The sequence below is a fragment of the Heliconius melpomene genome, chromosome 4 (assembly GCF_056956725.1).
Source record: "Heliconius melpomene rosina isolate 202511_hmr_F chromosome 4, ASM5695672v1, whole genome shotgun sequence".
Taxonomy (NCBI): domain Eukaryota; kingdom Metazoa; phylum Arthropoda; class Insecta; order Lepidoptera; family Nymphalidae; genus Heliconius; species Heliconius melpomene.
Genome location: NC_140392.1, coordinates 5034473 through 5053587, shown reverse-complemented (window position 1 = coordinate 5053587; position 19115 = coordinate 5034473). Strand labels below are relative to the sequence as shown.

General features: G+C 32.7%; 1 protein-coding gene across 2 annotated transcripts in view; it reads right to left on the bottom strand.

Annotated features, from left to right (window-relative positions):
* The window catches only part of hwt (SH2 domain-containing adapter heavyweight), a 166377-nt gene that overhangs the window by 15344 nt on the left and 131918 nt on the right, over positions 1 to 19115 (bottom strand). The window contains exon 3 of one of the 2 annotated variants that reach the window (XM_085208278.1): positions 15343 to 15438. In XM_085208278.1, coding sequence (XP_085064404.1) covers positions 15343 to 15438 — 96 coding nt within the window. Of the gene's footprint in view, positions 1 to 737; positions 1125 to 15342; positions 15439 to 19115 lie in introns of those variants that run through there. The other variant, XM_085208279.1, reaches the window with a different exon arrangement.

Below are 19115 nucleotides of genomic sequence, written 5' to 3'. Positions count from 1 at the left end.
GAGCAAACTTTGCTCTCTGGACTTGTAACTGAGTTAAGTCAACCCCTGGGATAGCCGAAGGCTGAGGTTCTAATCAATATCCAGTACTGTTTCGATTTAATCTCCAACTTATTCTTCTGTTACAAAGATAATGTTACGAACTTATAGAGAGGTTACAGAGTTATTTCTAAAAATAAAATCTACTTCACGCTGTATCCCGCACACAGCAAGGTAGGCAGAGGGAACCTAGTGTTAAGACACTCCGTTCTCTCCACTTTCTGCCGAATTCCAGAGGCATTGCGTGTATTTCTGTATGGCCCATTATATTTAAAAAAAAATATCTGTATGTAAAACATTTAGCAATCCAAATTGAACTTAAATTTTTATAGATCTAGTTTATTTGACGAAATAAAGTTCGATTTTGTCACGTTCAACAAAATTTTTGTATGATTCATCATTGCGTTTTATAGTGAAGTAGGTAGAACCTGCTTAGTTCCTATTCAGCATAAATGGCTAAACCTGGCTTCGTTAATGTAAAATATATCACCTTCACGCTGTATCCCGCAAACAGCAGGCAGAGGGAAACTAGTGTTGAGACACTCCGTTCCCCATTTATAATATACATTTGTTACATAAGCGATTTTAATATATAAATGAATTATATTCGTATTATATATTATTCATTAATTAAAGCAAGTATATAAAATAGTTTTATATAATAAAGTAAATGCTGTTAGGAAGGCGATGCAATAACTTACCACATGAACTACCAAAATCCACTGAGCAATCTGTCTCATCTTAGACATTAGTTTCTTGTTAGACGGCATTGTCACTACACTCTCCTTATATTATAATATAATAATAAATATAAATATAATAAACGTAAACTATTCACATATAGCTAGCTAACCGATCAACTATCGACCGTTTCACTAGTGACACGCACACACTAGAACTACTAACACTTTCACACAAGTCCTTATAATAACTAAAAACACGGGTTCCTATTAATAATACGATTAACCTCGTCGATTGTTTTGGGAACCTGGAATTAACCTTAAAACACTGTCTGTCTTGGGTACCTAGTGGTTACTTGACGAGTTCAACTATAGACTGACAACACAGCTCAAACACTACGCGAATGTGTAAAACGGTGACTCATCGCCCCGCATACTGTTTACCGAGGCTTGAGTCATCGCGCGGCGGAACGAACCGCTTAGCGTTACAGCGCTTGGTCCGTTGCCATTGTAAACACAACAAACAACGCACTAACTTCCAAAAGCGCTAAAGCGCTGTTTTATTCGAAATCGACTCCATTAATACCGAGGTGCCGCACGTGTCCCAAAATTCATTGTACAATTATAGAACGTATTGCTTTGAAATAGAATATAAAATCGCGTGTTTATTAATAGGTGGGTACCCGAACGTAAACTTTCGCGTTTGAATTTCAACTTGTTATGTTAGATTACGAGCTCGACTAGGTCGAATGCCGTTTTGAGGTCGTCGAGGTAGATGCGAGATATACTTGAGGTATTTATTTGAGGTATTTATTTGCAGCGATAACTGAGACAGATCAGCGTGAGTAATTTAGTTCTACGAGGAATGCCTGAGTGTTTGAATGTATAATTGAAAATAATTATAAACCGGTTCACGAAATTTATAGGTAGGTAGGTGGCGTTTCGAAACCGTTTAGTGGATCGTAATTCACGTTAATGTTTTAATACTATGTACTATAATTGTAATATTATATGTATTAGTAGTTTATTATTTAATAATTATATGTAAAAAAAACTATTATAATTTCTCAGCAATAATATTATTAACATAAAATATAAATCAAACAGCACTTATATTACATAGTAATATAAAGAGGACATTTTTAAAGTCTGCAATCTGGTCTGGTCTCGATCCCTTGAGAACCAAAATTTATCGGAACATCCCCGAAAGGAATCTTGCGTCTAGAACGCTATGCATGTGACAGACATACAATTTTATTATTAACATTTATAAGTATATTTTTTCAAATACTTCTATATATATTCGAAACTAGCGGACCCGGACGCGGCTACGCCTGCTTGAAATATACGAATATAATTTCTATAGAAATATAATTTCAATCTAGATGAAATGCTAAAAGAGACTATTATATTTATTTTCATAAGGATGAATATCAAAATGACGCGGTAACGAACGCGGTCGCGTAGCGACGACGGTTGTTATTAACATGGCAGAATAAATTGCATATCAAATTAGAAAGTATTTTAATTTATTAGTATATATGTGTAATGTAATATTATATAGCCTATAGCACTTCTGAAGAATGCATCTTTCATACAAAACAAAAACAAAGTAAATCGGACCAGTAGATCCAGAGATCTTAGCGTTCAAACAAACAAACAAACAAACAAACAAACAAACAAACAAACTCTTCCGCTTTATTATATTAGTATAGATAAGTATTTTTATTTCCTTTTTTTTTCAATTTTACGTTGTACCCGCATATAAGCAGGATAAGAAGACTGGGCTCTCCAGTGTTAAGACATAAGAGCGAAAAAATTAAAATATTAAATATTTCATTTCCTCTAATGGGAATCGAACTCACAACCTGTCATCTGGCGTTTATATACGTAATTTAAGCACCTATTGCATAAGTAATATTTGTTAAGATAATATCGTCAGTTCAATAATATGTTTATAATAGCTCTAGCATTATGTCACAGCAAATGCGCAGTTGTATATTATGAATTTTGTAACTTTTCCCTTCCGTGTTTCTATACGAAGTGTGTATAAATTACAATTCTATTTCGGTTATATGTTAATATATATATATAGTTTTTATTTTCAATATATGTTTTATAACGTAATATAAAGAAGATTCTAGGACATAGCAATAGAGAGTGGGCGGTGGTCATTCCCATGCCAGAAATTTTACTTAATTATGAACATTTTCAGATTTGCCTCAAAAAAAAAACAACGTTTATAATATATCTGTTCAAAGCTAAAATCCGGACTCCTCCCAGAAAATATCTCTAGATACGCCCAAGAGTGGTATAAGGAAAATTTTATGTTAAAATTCTCCGTTCTCCACTTACACCTAGATTATATTAGTATTAAGTGTACGTGTTCAGAGAAATTTTGCTCATTTGGCAATTTAAATATCAAATATGTAATTTTCGATGCCTATTACCATTTTTAAGTACACTACCTATTATGTACTATGGCAGCATAAATAATTACTACAATATTTTTTATTTTATTTATCGGATCATCATTTTTATGAAACCATTTTTATATTTATTTATGGTATACTTTCAACATTTGTGGACCGGAATCATGTGGGCAGATACAAACAAGATTTCACAAATTATATTTTAGGGTTCCATTGCTAAATATAAAAGAAATAAATTTTCATATCACAATCTTTCTATAATAGGCCTATTTAAAAAAAAATGGTATGTTTATATATTGGACTAACGGAACTAAATGGAACTAGCGATTTAGCCGATTGAAATATCTGAAATATTTTTTTCACTATGTAATTATAAATCTAAGAAACGCAATTGGCTACTATATAACCTGGTTTAATATATAAAATGCATATCAAATAAGATTATAAGTGTTAAGCGTAATGAATTTTTGAAACGTCATAAAAGCATTGCAAATTGTCACCGAACGGTGACGTAAGTATGTAATATTACGTAGAAAAACGCTATATTATGTGTAATTTCTAATATTTTTTGACGTCATATTGTCTTAGAAATTAATAAACGTCAGCTGCGTGCACGAAAATCATGACTAATTGTCACGTTCCCCCTGAGCCGGGTGTGCAGGCGAGAGCCCAGAACAAACGATAGAGAAGAACGATCAGCCTAAGCGATCGGCTTGTGACGCATCTATCCTAATATGTAATTAAGAAAGAAGATTTAGAAATAGAAAACTATTACTTATCATCTGTATAATTTAAGTACCAAAATATTTGTATGAACGAATGCAAATAAATCTTAATTTATCGAAATAATTCTAATGTTCAATTAACTCTTTTGTATTATACAAAATAATGATACCTCAGTGATAATAATTGAATTCAATTCATAAATGTATTAATTTTTTATCAGTGTTTTCTTATGACGTTATCGCTTAAAATTATCGTCTGTAAATCGACTTTGTAGACAACCAGTTATTCTTTGCGCGCATAAAATAAAATAGTACATTTAAATAAATAATAGGTTTAAAATGATATGACGACAAGTATCTCGGAGGAATGGTTCTTCTAAGCATATTTACTTGGTACCTAATGTACATTTTCATATTATATTAGCAATATTTTTTAAAAATATTTTTTATAATTTATCGAACTGTATACTCATGTCACAAAATCCCTTAAAAAGATTTCTTTCTAAATGACGATCTCCAAAAAAGGATAGTGAGACCAACTTTGCAGATGATCTAAGAACGGGTGAATGCACTTCAAAATCTGCGAATGACGCCATCTTCGCACATATGAATTCTAACTTTTTTCATGTGCTCATAATATGTAATTAAAAATTTATTCAACGTTTATTTACCTCTGGAGTACAAAACTTGAATAATCATGATTTATTGTGTGATTATAAGGGCGACAGGTTCGATTCCCATTCGGGGAAATGAAATATTTATGCCTGCTAGGTGTAGCGTAATAAAAAAAGTTATAAATTGTTGTAGCAACAATATTCTTCTTGAATATATTTGTATAGTCAAAACGTCAAAACTATTAAACATCTATATAGCTGATATATCAATAACATAATATAGTTTTGGCACATATATTTATTTGGAAGGAGGAGGAACCTTGATGGTAACTTCCTCATTGTCATAGAGAAATCTAGCAGGTAGTTTTTTTATATGGACAATACAGGATTAACAAATAGTGTTTTCATACCATATCATTATAATCGTATATACTATAACGCTTAGTTATTAATTAAGAATTAATTAAAAAGTTTTAATTTGTGTCCAATTTAAATACTAAACCTATTAAAACCAAGGTCTTGAGGTGAATACGAAATCAGAACAATCTTCGCCAACCGGGCCAAGGATTTACGTGGTAAACACGATGTAGAGCCAAAGATGAAAACGATAGTGACAGTTTTTCATATATCTTTTTTCATATAATATTAGAAAAATATGATGAAGGTATGTCTGTCACGACGCAGTTGCCTTGGTAATTTAAGTTAGTACAATTTTTCTTCAAAGGCGAGAAAAATAAGGCGTAGTGTACAGTACGGTCGAGGAGTTGTGGGCATCCTGAAATTAGGTTTACTGAACTTTTGCCCATTTGGAAAGAAAATTCAACTGATTTTGTACTAGGAGTTAATATTTTCCTACTTAGAATTGTCATTAATGAAAAAATAAATTTTGTATGATAAAATTAAAATTAAAATCTATGTTTCGTGATTCATATGTCTGTATATAAATATAATATTTGCATAGTTAAAGTAATTGTTCTAGAGCGATATATCAAAATGTTATCACATAGCGAAAAATAATTATCTAAGAATAGATATGTACATACATATGTGTAATTATGTATATATATAATTCCCTTATTTACGAAGTGTCTTAACACTAGGTTCCCTCTGCTTACCCTAGCTAGCTAGCTAGCTTGAAACTGAAAAAAATATACTATGGGCAACCTACTAAGTGTTTGTATAATATATTTTAAATTTTATACTATACAATTTAAATTAAAAATAATTATTTATTCACATGCTATAATGTAAGAAGAAAACAAGGACAAGACGTAGCGATGATTCACAAGACAATACAATTGTCAAAATGGCATTGATAAATTAAATATTTAATTTAATATTATACCAGAGTAAATTAGGCGATTGATAACGAATTACTGATATGACTCACATATTAATTCTTTTGTGCGCAAATTGTAGCGCTAGTATCTATATATGTTTTTGGTATTAATTTAAAATTTTATTAAAATTTTATTGCTCTTATATCTTTTTTTATCTTCTCACCTGCATTTTTTCTAAGTAGATAAAGTTAGGCTTAGGCTTAAGCTGAGTCTACTTTGGGAATTAAAATATTGAATATGTTTTTAATTTTCTTGTTCTGGTAATGACTCGTCGCCACTTAACCTACAATGTCTAAAGAATTCAGCGAGAAGGGAGAGAGTTCTCTCTGCCCTCCGATCCCTCCCATGAGAATATAGCATGAGGGAAATAATTTTAATTTTTTTCAATTTTTGTACATTAGATGGCAGATATTTATTTAATAAAGAAATACATTTTTATTATATAAAAATTCCACTAAACAAAATTTGTCTCCATTATAACAAGGTTAGTTCAGCTGTTACTAGGATTATTATACATTTTTTTAAAATAATATTCTTGTATTGAAATTTCAATTACTACTTCAATACATCCTTCAATCCCACAATCAAGTTATTCAAGTGCTGTTAATAATTTCTCGATTATTCAAACTGAAAACCTCTTCAGCGTGACCTTTAGATATTGCTTACAAAGCTTTATCAGCAAAATTTGAGATTTACATAAGTCTAGAGCTTAAATTTTAATATTATTTTATTGTTTGCTTAGTTTTTGTATTAAAAATAAGTAAAAATGAAAAAAAAAAATAAACCAGCTTCACGCCGTAGCAGGGTAGGCAGTAGAAACCTAAAATTAAGAGACTCTGTTTTCGACTTTCCGCCTAATTCTTGAGGCTCAACACCAGAGCGAAAATATGAAAGTATACATTTAAATGAATATTTCATTTCCTCGACTGGGGATCGAACCCACATATATCCTCGCGTACAGTTACACTTTGAGCCTATGCATCACGACTAAGCTGAGAGCTCTAAGAAGAAGTTGATTGCTAAAATTATTCAACAAAAATTTAAAAAAAAACATACAGTCGAATTGATAACCTCCTTTTCTTACAGAAGTCGGTTAAAAAAATAGTTTTATTAAGCGTACTTTATTTACACCATATAAAAACATGTCACGTATTTGACATAAAGCTTATAATAACATACTTTGTATTTGTCAAAGACATTTACTAAGCTCCTGTACTTTACATTAAACCGCAACATTTAGTCATTATTTTCCCAAAAAATTTGTAATAAAAAAAGTGACTCACACACTCCCGTGTTACCCGCCGGGTCATATGGACCGACTCACGTGGAATTATGAGTCACTTTTGGCCACAGGTGTTAGGTACGGTATGATGTTTTTGTCAGTCATGCCCAAATGTGAATATATGGGGGAACCGCCATAGAAAAACATATGGACTATTATAGTAGGGTTTTTGATGAATTTATAGTTTTATTTTTATAATGTTATCGACGTCATGGTGACGTAGTTGGTAAGTGTAACAGAATGTAATTTTGCTTTTTAGAGAAAGTAAAGCATAAGATTTAGTCACACGGCACGAATAGAACAAAACAGAGTGAGTTATCCTTATGATATAAAGAGAAAGTAACAAAAATAATATTTATATTTGTTCTCGAAGACTTTACGCGTAGGACCTGGTGGGCTTAAAGTTTTTACGTTAATTATTATAGTTGTTAGTTAACTAGTTAGAATATAGTATTGGTCTACATTTCTGTTATTATATTTATTATCATAAGATCCTTTTTTTACGACTTATATATAGTTAAACAATTATTACTTTTTTATTAAACAATATAATGAAGCTAGAAACCATGAGATCTAGTACACTAGCATATATTTTAAGGCAAAGTTTTTACTTTAATGTTACCAACTTGATATAACGTTTCAAGTATTTTAATTATGAATACCTCCACATAGTGTGGTATAAAAATGTAGTGTTTTCATTTACCCACTGATTAAAGGAGGGAAGTAAAGGCGCAGTGCAGTTCTTATTCTCTGCAATTATTTTACTCAACTTACTAACGTTTGACTTAACCGAGCATTTAAATCTGGTGCAATTATCAAAATAAAAAGATAAGTAAGCAAATAATAACATTAAGATAAGTAAAACAATTAATACTTTATAAAAATAACAATATTATTAATTTTTATATAAATCTTCAATGATTCACAGCTTATTCTTTAATACAAAAAGATCTGTAAATATAATATTCATTCAAATCCATTTCTCAGCATTTTCAAAAGAACTTAATTCTATTATTACAACTAAGATAATCATAATACTTTTTACGCCTCATACAAAAGAAACGTATACAATTTTATCTTTTACAACTAAGAATATCTATCCATACTTAACCATTCCACCCCTATTAAGTGCATTGTTACTGAAAGGGTCCATTATCAGGCGCCGGTGTCGGTTCTAGAGCATTATATGATAACAATTTCATAAAAATATGCGGACACGTCATTTTGACGTGCTTTACTAGTTTTGTGACGCACGCTCTTTTGACACACTCGGACCATCCTTCGATTTCAGTGAGGGGTTTCCTCTTTGATGATTTCATTCTTAAACAATGTTCACTCGGAGGTTATTAATTAATATAATAATACTATGACTGGGAACAATAGCATCAAAATAAATTTATTTCATTGTAATGTCGTATTAAACGTTGAAATTTTATATATTGGGTTTTTACTAGATTGCTGTTAATGTTGAAAATATGTCATATGGGTTATATGGGCATGTCTCTTTTTACTTTTATTGCTAATATATACTTTTATTTTAAGACTAAATCATTCATATTTTTTCATTTTTGTAGCATTTGTTAAACGTGGGTAGCCAAAATGACATTCGAATCCAAATTTTGCTGCTCTTTCCTTTCTGTCAAAAAAAGTTCTTTTTGGCATTTACCAGATGCTTGTGTCTCCCACACATGTTTTCTAATCCAAAACAGAGCAAACTTTATGTTATTATAATATACTAGCGACCCAAACGCGACTTTGCCCGCTTGAACTATAGTTAGTTATAGCCAAGTTATATATTATTTATTGCATTAATTGTAGCCTAGTGTTACTCTAATATATACGCTATATTATTGTAAAGTTTCATCTAAATTCGTTTAGTAGATTTTGCGTGAAAGTGGAACAAACATCCATTCTCATAAACTTTTACATTTATAATATTAAGAGGATGGCGACTTCTATACATATTACCTTAATCTCACTAACGACAAGACTACAGGGCACTTATTTTGGAAACATTATTGCATTTTTAAGAAACAAATTATACATATGAATATATGATTATTTTTTGCTGTCTGTATGTACCTAATATAAACTGAAGCACTTTCACTAATCTATTCATAGCATACCAACTTTAAAAAAAACTGTTGACACCTACGCTATATATGAATATAGTATTCAGAACGCGTTTGTAATGCACTATTCAATCAGTGACACACCCCCATTGTTTGTATTATGAAGATATAAGGGTCGCCTCTGATTGACACATCAAACGCGAACCTATTTTTTATTTATTATACTTGAAAACTTAAAATTATACTTATATTAAAAAACTAAAAAGCACGATTTTTTAAAAAAAAAAAGCATTAATAAGACGAATATAATGAGCATGAAATCGATATGTCAACCAGATGGCAGTCCAAGGTGTGGAACCTTGGACATCAGACCAGCTCGATGACACCGTAATATTGTATTGTCATCTAATTTACATATATTAGATATATGAAGATTTGCCATAGATCTCTCCTTTCTCCACATTCCATTAATTTACGAAATATAACATGCTAAGGCCCGAGCCTCGAGCTCAGTGGCGTGCCATTGGAGAGGCCTATGTCCAGCAGTTGACGAGGACAGGCTGATAATGATGATGATGATGATGATGATGAACATACTAAGTGTCACTTTAATCGTATGTAACACATATCTAAAGTTTCCTATTGAGTTAAACACATATCAAATTTACAATTATTTAAATTAAAATTAAATTTTAATCATTTTAAACTTAAAATAGATACAATTTTAAGCCCTACCAGTATATCTAAATCCAAGAAAACAGCTACTTGAGTTGAAGTTGTGTAACTTTAAGCTTACCTAATGTACGGCGAGCCTTACCAGCAGGGATGGAACCTGACTCATATCCTGACTCATGAGGGGCTATCACACGCAATAGTGATTAATACAATGACTTATTGCATTGTATCGTTAATTGTATAATAATGTATGAGAAATTGTTCTCATATATATTCTGAGCACACTGGTCAATTAGAGCAAATGTTTATAGATTTGTTATTCATTATTATTTATATGGAGAATGTTTTATTATAGAAAAATAGTTCTTTTAAAGTATTTGTTGTCTTGAAAATTGGTTAAAAAATGGAGAACAGAGTGTTTTTACAATAGGCTCTCTTCCTTCTCTGCTCTAAGCGAGAAAAAAAAATCCTGAAGCCGTTCTATTATTCGTTTATCTATTCAATGACAAATGAAATTATATACTTTCTGCTTTGCTTTATGCTGATAAATGAGAAGTACCTTACTTTCGTACTTTCTTATTATTTCCATAAGACGAAGCGTGTTCTCGATTCACATTTTTTTTTAAAAATGTTATTTAAAATAACTGTCAATGACGTTATAATATTACTATTATTTTTTAGAAAAGCTTACAAACATCTTACAAACATTAACAAACATCTATTTAACTCAACATTGTTACACTTAAGTACAAAAGTGATATATTTTATGTATCCTGCACATAGCAGGGCAGACAGAGGGAGCCTTTCACAGGCTTCCTCTGTCTAGTGGTGGCTAGTGCTACGACACTCCGTTCCCCACTTTTATAGTCACACGCTTGTGCCTTTGCACCACGATTGGACCACAGCTGACAGTAATAAAACTCAAAGCTAGATAGTACCATTGTAATATTATCCATACCTATATTATAAATTCGAAAGTAACTCTGTCTGTCTATCTGTCTTTTACGTAATCAGGGCCAAACCGCTAATTTAATTGTGATAAAATACTCATATAGAGATACGCGACCGTTGCTAAGCAACGATTTGCAAAGTTTGTTGTTAGAAAACGTCACCCAAAATGAGCTTGCTTAACGCATCTCTCTATTGAAAACTGAAAATAATTTCATAAATGTATTTAATAAATATTCGTATAGTTCAAGCGGGCGTAGCCGCGTTCGGGACCACTTGTTGTAATATATAGGTACTATAAATAACACATCGTCTCAAATAGACCAATTCTCCGAACAGAATGACCGGTGCGTACCAAGCAGCAGGATGTGTCGTGTAACTTATATCACATTCTTTGGAACTTACCATATACCTACTTAAATATATGAGTCAGAGCTTAAAAAGGATATGGTTAAGCTCTTGGACGAGTGACCGAGTTGGTTGCCCGTATAGGATTGTGGAAGACGAAATAGCTTTTAGTTTTATGGGAATATTATATTTATATTTGTTAATGTTATTTATTTTATATAAAAAAATAGTTAAAAAGTTTGCTGTCTATGGCTGAATGAACTATTTTCACATTTCCTCTGACAAAAGCAAGAAGCGTGACGTTAAATTTTACCAATCAAAGCGAAAATTGGGTAAAAAGAGTGGAATGAAGCGTCTTAATTAATTTTCCTTTGTCTACCCTGCAAATGCATATGCCTATATGCGGGATGCAGCGTGAAGCCAAAAAAAATGATGATTATATCATAGCACTAAGTTCTTAACATAAATCAAATCAGCTTCACGCCGTATCCCGCACACAATAGGGTAAGCAGAGGGAACCTCGTGAAAAGACTCCGTTCCCCACTTCGCCGAATTCTGGAGCCATTGCGTGTTGAGTGGCAGAACTCAATGCCGCGCTTTGCCTCGACACCAAAGCAAAATTACATTTCGTAAATATAAATTTAAATAAATATTGCCTCGAATGGGAATCGAAACCACAACCAGTAGGTATTACAGTCACACTGCCCTACGCCACGACTGGCCTCAATTTGATAGATATTAGTTATATATTTACATACACTAACGATTTATCTATACAATAAGTATATAGCTTTCGAAGACACATCTAATTGAATTCTTACTATGAATACAAAGTAGCGTCGGCATTGTTTCACGTACAGATAATCTGCCTCATATAATTTGAGCCGTAATTAATAGTACTGATTTCTATTAAAGTATTATAAGAGGTATTTGATTAAGATTCTTATAGATCTCTTTCTCTTATTATATGAAAGATTTTTGTATACAAACAACACACCAAGCGATCAGTGTAAAACAGCCTACAAATACTAGCAATTACCTCCCTCCTCAGAAACAGAAAAATCGCAACAAACAACATTAGCAACTACACCTTATCTTCCAATCCGGCTGGTCATCGTGGAGGATCTAGACCAAAACCCTCTAAAGAAGAAATGCCATACATCCTCAGAAATACATGAAAATACATCAACACCAGTATTACAAGTCCCTACATATGTATCTTCTATATATATAAAATCGAAAGGTCACTCACTCATCACGAAATCTCAGAAACTACATGTGTTAGGAATCTCAAATTTTGCATAGGAATTACTTATAGGACGTAGGTGCTCGCTAAGACGGGAATTTGCAATGTTCGACTTCTAAGGGGTTGTTTTTGGGGTCGAAAGTTTGTATGAATCTTCGTTACTACAATTGCTAGGAGTCTCAAATTTTGCATGGACGTCACTAGGACGTAGCCATGGAGACAGAAATTAATAATAACATAGTTCACGCGGGTGAAACCGCGAGCGGGCCGCTAGTTATATATAAATAAATACATATAAAATTGCTTTACATTAAAAGTGAAGACATGTATTTATTATTATCACCTATATACCAACCACGCGATCGATTTATGACTTGTATAGATAAAACATATCTAAAACAAATATAGTAAAGTATGCATATCATAAATAAGTATTTAAATATAATTTAAAATAATACCTTAAATTCAATCAATCATATTTTTAAGAGGAAAAACAAAATAAACCTGATAATATAACGTAATACGCTATCTTTATTATCAGTTGGAGATAAGAATTTAGATAAATGTAATTGGCGATATTTATTATGCTAAATTAATAGTTTAGTAAACGGAAAGATTATTTTATCTACTCACTGTTTCTTCTTTCTCCTTCTACCAAAAAAATACCCATTTTCAATACTAGACTACCTTCTACCGCAGCGTCCATAATAAAAGTAAATCTATTATTTTGGACCACTAGTTACTGGGATCCAACTCCTCAGATTTATAATATTAAACACACAGTTAAAATAAACTGCAATAAGTCCACAATACCACAAACATTTTTCCCTTACAAGATTTGAAGCTGTGACCGACACAGAAAGCAGTGTCTAATCTCTACCATATAATTTACTAAGGTATAAATAAAATAAACACAATAATACAATGTGTCCGTAACCTAATACGAGTTGAATGACTTTGTGAGTCACTCTTTAGCAACACTCCTATAATGCTCTTGGAAAGGTCATCGCGAGCATCAATGGTTAAGATACTTACGTACTTAGGACTCGTATAATATATACGTACATACTAAATAAAAGTTTAATTAATTATGTTTTAGCATCCTATAATTTATGGCAGAGAGAACCTCAATAGGCAATGCCTCAAAATTTCATCGGAAAGTGGAGGACAGAGTGTCTTAACTCTACGTTCCATCTGCCTCTGCTATATGCGGAACAAGATCCGTCTCATCCTGCTGAATAAAAATAACAAAATATTTGGGAAAAAATATATGTTATCAAAGTGTGTCCTAACCTATATTATAACAAGTATAAACCCAAATCAAGTAAAAATTTTGAATTTGGAATTCGTTATCGCTATCAGCACCAAACATGATACAGATTATATTTTTATCTATTTATATCGGTATTATCTATAAAATAGATAGATAAAGATGTATGAGTAACCGTATTCTGTATTTATTATATCACATCTTATATTTCTACATATAAGGTTCTATATTTATAATTAATGTTAATCCATATTATAGAAACAGGATGTTTTCAAATATCTTTATCGTATCTAGATATCTATGACAAATACAAGTACCTACATATTACCTAATGGATACCTATTTGTTAGGAATTTTCTAGAATATTTTATTTAATTTGCATTTCATTGTCATTTTCAAGCATCATTCATTTTTATTACTAATCGTAGTATCTATCTAGATAACCAGAGAAAATTTTGAAAAAAAAAAAAAACTTTTCGCCTACTAAGACTTACTAAAGCGGCAAAACTCAATCGTTTGTTGAATAATTATAATAGAAACAAAAAAAAAACAATATATTAATAAACTTTAAAATTCGCAACCATTCGCGTTTATTCAGCCAGCCAGCAGAACTCAGTTATAATTAACTAGCAAGAACATAAATATATCAATGCTGTAAAAGACCTTAACTAAGCGTTCGTCGGTTCCACGAATGTTTATGGTTATTTATCAACAGATCATTGGGTAATCCCCGACTGGCAATCTTGCAGTTTTCCCTAACGCAGTCATTTGGAAGAAACTGGATTTAAACATGATAATAATTAAAAAAAATATTTATTTACCGATAGATTATTATATTCGCTTATTAAAATAATTAAATTTGAAATTCATCCATAAATAAATAAAATACAAAAAAAAATTAAAAAATCAGCTTCACGCTGTATCCCGCACACAGCATGTTAGGCAGAGAGATCCTAGTGTTAAGACACTCCGTTCTTCATTTTCCACCTTTCCGAAACTCACTGCCTTACTTTGCCTCTACACCAGAGCGAAAAAATTAAAATATTTAATATTTAATTTCCTTGGGAGTCGAACCCATAACCTGACGTGTTTACAGTCACACGCCTGTACCTGCGGTATAACAATTCTAGATTAACAATAAATAAAGTGACGCATAAGGAGTGTACCAGGTGTGATATAAAATGAGGGTCCTTGCAGCTGTTAAGAAGTCTGTACGATGTGGCATTAGCTATATGTTAAAAAATTTTATATGATATTCTAAAATTATGTGAAAGCTTTTTAATTTAAAAATATACTTACTTCTAAAATAAACATTATTTAACAGTCTTATATTCATTTAATATATTAAATACTACGGTCTAGATAAATAAAACTTTTACCGAAACCCTTCTAAGAACAATTTTTATTTTCAATTTTATATATGTATTGCGTTATGGAGCAAACAACTTAATCGTAGTTCTAAATTCCTCCGTTTACTATTTTCTCCGATTTTATATTTATTTTTTGACATAGAATATCGAAAGCATATCGAAAGATAAGTGTGGCATAGAGCTTAGAGATCTATCTAATCAAATCAACATAAAATATTAATTTAAAATATAATTAATTCTAAACTGGCTGCCATTTTAAAATACCATTGAATACCATAAATAAATACTTGTATTTTCTACTTACTTTAGGTGCAGAGATCTCGTGGAAGGAGCTGGGGCGCGGAGCGGGACCTGCCGCCACGCAATCTACCGGGACGCTGTAGTCCGCACAAAGCGCCGCCTGGAACAACAAATATCTTTGTATAAAATATATTTTATTTATTAAAATTATATGACTTTTTTGTCACTTTACATCTCAATCTAGTGTCAAAGTATTCCGTTTCGCAATTTTCGCATGAACTCGTGTTATTCCGTGTTTAGTGGCGAAACTCAATCATTCTTTCCCACGGATGGGAATCGAACCCAAAATCATCGCGTTTATAACTAGATCATTACACTACGCTACGATCATGATTTATTGTTATAACATTATTTAAAACTTTACAAGGCCTTAAACATAAGCTTAGCCTTCTAAAAATATTCTCTAAATGGAATTGAACCTACAACCAATTACATGTACTTATCTATCTTTATAGATATAGATCAAATTCGACTCAATAGAAATAGACGTTGATGAACAGTCGAGAACAATAAACACTCGCTAAAAAAAGCAGGAACTGTTGAATGCAATATATGGCTCAAAGGGCTATTTTATATCCTTTATAATTGGTTGCGAAGTACCATCGGTATTCAATTTAGAGAGTAAAACAAACAAATCGGCTCGCTAAGTATTGGCTGAAGCCAATAAAGGGACTGGTACCATTACAAGGAGCCAAAATTAATTGGTAGCACTTATCTTTTTTTTGTGCCCTCAAATGAAAACGTCTCTGTACATTAATTATAACGGGTAATATAGCAGTTTAAACTCGCTTACTTCCTAGACTAAACCTTGTTGGAAGTTTAATAATTTATGAGTTTTTAAGAAGTTTATTTTATAATTTATTTAAAACTAAAGGAGAAAGCTTCCAAAAAACATTATTAATATTATATAGAACAAGTCATTTACTTTTGAGCTTAAAATTTTAATATGAAAAGACCGTTATTCACAAAATATTCAAATTTTCCAAAGTCAAAGTTTAAAGTCCTTTGACTAGACTCCACCAATACCAAGTCGATGGCTGTGATGTTATGACGCCGCATACTTCTGATATTGAGTTATGCAGACAGCCTGTAGATGATGATCCTTTGAGCGTCTGCTATTTCTTGGTATATCCCAGTAAAATCTCTTTTTAATATATAAATTATCTATATAATGTAGATTATAATATATATTATAGATTAAAGCGAAATTATTGGTAGCCCTTAGCGTAGAAAGGGAAAATTCTATAATGTCATGATTCTATAATGCAGAAAACTTTATAAATATAGCGGCAAAATTTAGTGGAAAGTGGGGAACGGAAGTGTCTTACTGGGAACAGTGTCTTAACACTAGTTTCCCATGTTTATACATATATACGAATACTATATTATTATTAGTTTATACATATATAGTAATACTATACGAGTACATAAAGTTAAAGGGATAACGTTAAGTAAATAAACTAAACATATTTAGAAACCGGTCTTTACTCACTTTCTAATAAATCTCTTTGTTTTATCGGAAGCATCGGTTAAGATTAAAAATAAACCTTATATCAATCTAGATCTAATAAAAGAATCGTACAATACTATTTCTGATATTCCAGTGTTTTTCTAAAACACAATTCTTATAGAATAGCGGATATCTCAACAAGTTCTCACGAACTTATAAATATAAGAGGACGGGAGCGAAACCGCCTCCCAAATAAGCAGCTGGATTTTAATAAAAGCATTTAATAAGAAAGCCAAAAAAAATCCTTTTATCCGCAAGTTTTGATAAAGAATTGGGGCCTCCCGTGCATTTCCAAGTTCTTTCATAGTAAATCAGTTGGTCCCACAAAAGGCACGTATTCATGGAGGTTCCCTTCCCCCCATCAGATTATCATAAGTCACAGATCAGCGGAGCGTGGAGATAAAATTATCGTTGACAAAGGGATAGTTAATTGTTTTATCAACTGACTACAGTTCACTGCTTCCGGAAAGTTCTTGTAATTTTTAAAGATGTCTTATCTATGCTTATAATAAAATCGTGACGAATCGGTGCCTACTGCCTGTACAATGGATCGGTGCCTTTATATGGAAGATATATAAAGAAAAAAAGTTAATAATTTAATAGAACATAAAACAATTACTTTTATATCTATTTGTCTGTTTGTAAATTCAGAAATGGTTTAACCGATTTAATGTAGTATTCACTCAACGGAGAGATAGAGAGAGAGACTATTGTATTTTGGAAAGCCAAGCCCAACATTGGGTGTTTTTTTTTTTCAAGTGGTTTATTTTTTTTTTTTATTTTAAAAAAAACTACATCCACGGGCTCATAGTTGCCCGTGCCTTTTTTTATTTTAAGAAAGTTTTTTTTTTTTAATGTGGCGTACTTAATTTTGGGACAATTTAAACTGTACTTATATCTAGAGCTTATACTAGAGGGGTTGGATGAGACCCCTACCGACAATTTTTTTTTTTTTTTTTTTTTTTTAAATTTTAAAAATATATATTATAATTATTAGAGAAATTATTAGAATAAAAATTATAATTATTAGAGTCTTTTGTATAATTATTATAGTCTTTTGTATAATTATTATGTATATAGGTGTGGAATTTTAGATTTGGCCTGGCTTATGCAGAACGCCTTCCTTAAGTTTTTGGATCAGTGTCTCTATCACCCTATCGTCTCTTTGTGACATTGCCCCTTTTAGGTTCGCCTCCACCACCTCCGTAAATGAAGCGCCCACCGCTCGGCTGATGAAGTTGCCTATTGCGTCACCGCCATCGTCAGAGTAATAGACACAGGTGTTGGTGTGTCTCGTCACTGCGACGACTGCGTGAGAGACGCTCTCATGTACTCGGATCCGTGCGCGTCCGGTTCGGACGATGACGACGTCTGCGAAGGTCTGCCCCTGAGCCTCATGGATAGTCATGACTCGCGAACCTGCTCCAGCTCCATATCCCTGGTCTTTCAGCTGCCTCTTCTCCTCCTGCGTGTGGACCAGATATAGGGTGCCGTCGTTACAGTGTGGTATTCGCGCGTCGGTATATCCTAGAACCTTTAGGGAGTGGACAATGGGGCTTGCGGAGTAAATGCTGTTATATACTCCGGCGAGGGCATAGGCGACGTCCATTGGGCTCCGATGTGTGCAAGGCAACTCGCATGTGATGTTGGTTGTCAAGCTAGGCCTACAGTACCTTAATTCGAATAGATTTTGTCTGTCGATGTAAGGCAGCTGATTGATATCTCCGATGAGTGTGACCTCGTTCGCTCCTGACAGTCTGGCCGCCATAACAATGGCCCCGAAGTGGTTCATGAGGGCTTCGTCCACCGTTAGCCGGTTTATAGCTATTCCCTCATGAAAACCATTGACTAAGATCGAGGCCATTGTTCGCACTCTCTTTGTCGCTTTCGTGCCAAGGCGGTGCGCCAGCTTCTCTCTTAGATCTTTCGCGGCCTCTACTGTGGTTGTCGCTACTACTTCCGTGTCCTCATCGAAGTGCTTGATAATGTGAGTTGTCTTACCACACCCCGGAACCCCATTTACCCAGGAAAGTTTTGGTAGCTCCCAATTCACGAAGGCTGCGCCCGGCTCAGGATCGCTTGAAATGGCGTTTGCCATTCCGAGTATCCTATCGTCCAGCATCACCCTCGTGCATTCGGCCACTACTACCACTTGGTCGCTCTCTGATGTAAGGAATTTGGGGGGATCGTCTACTCTTTCACTTTCGACCAGGCCTATAAAGCCCTTGGTGCTGCTATAGGCCGCCATGTACTGTCCCGTCATGCTT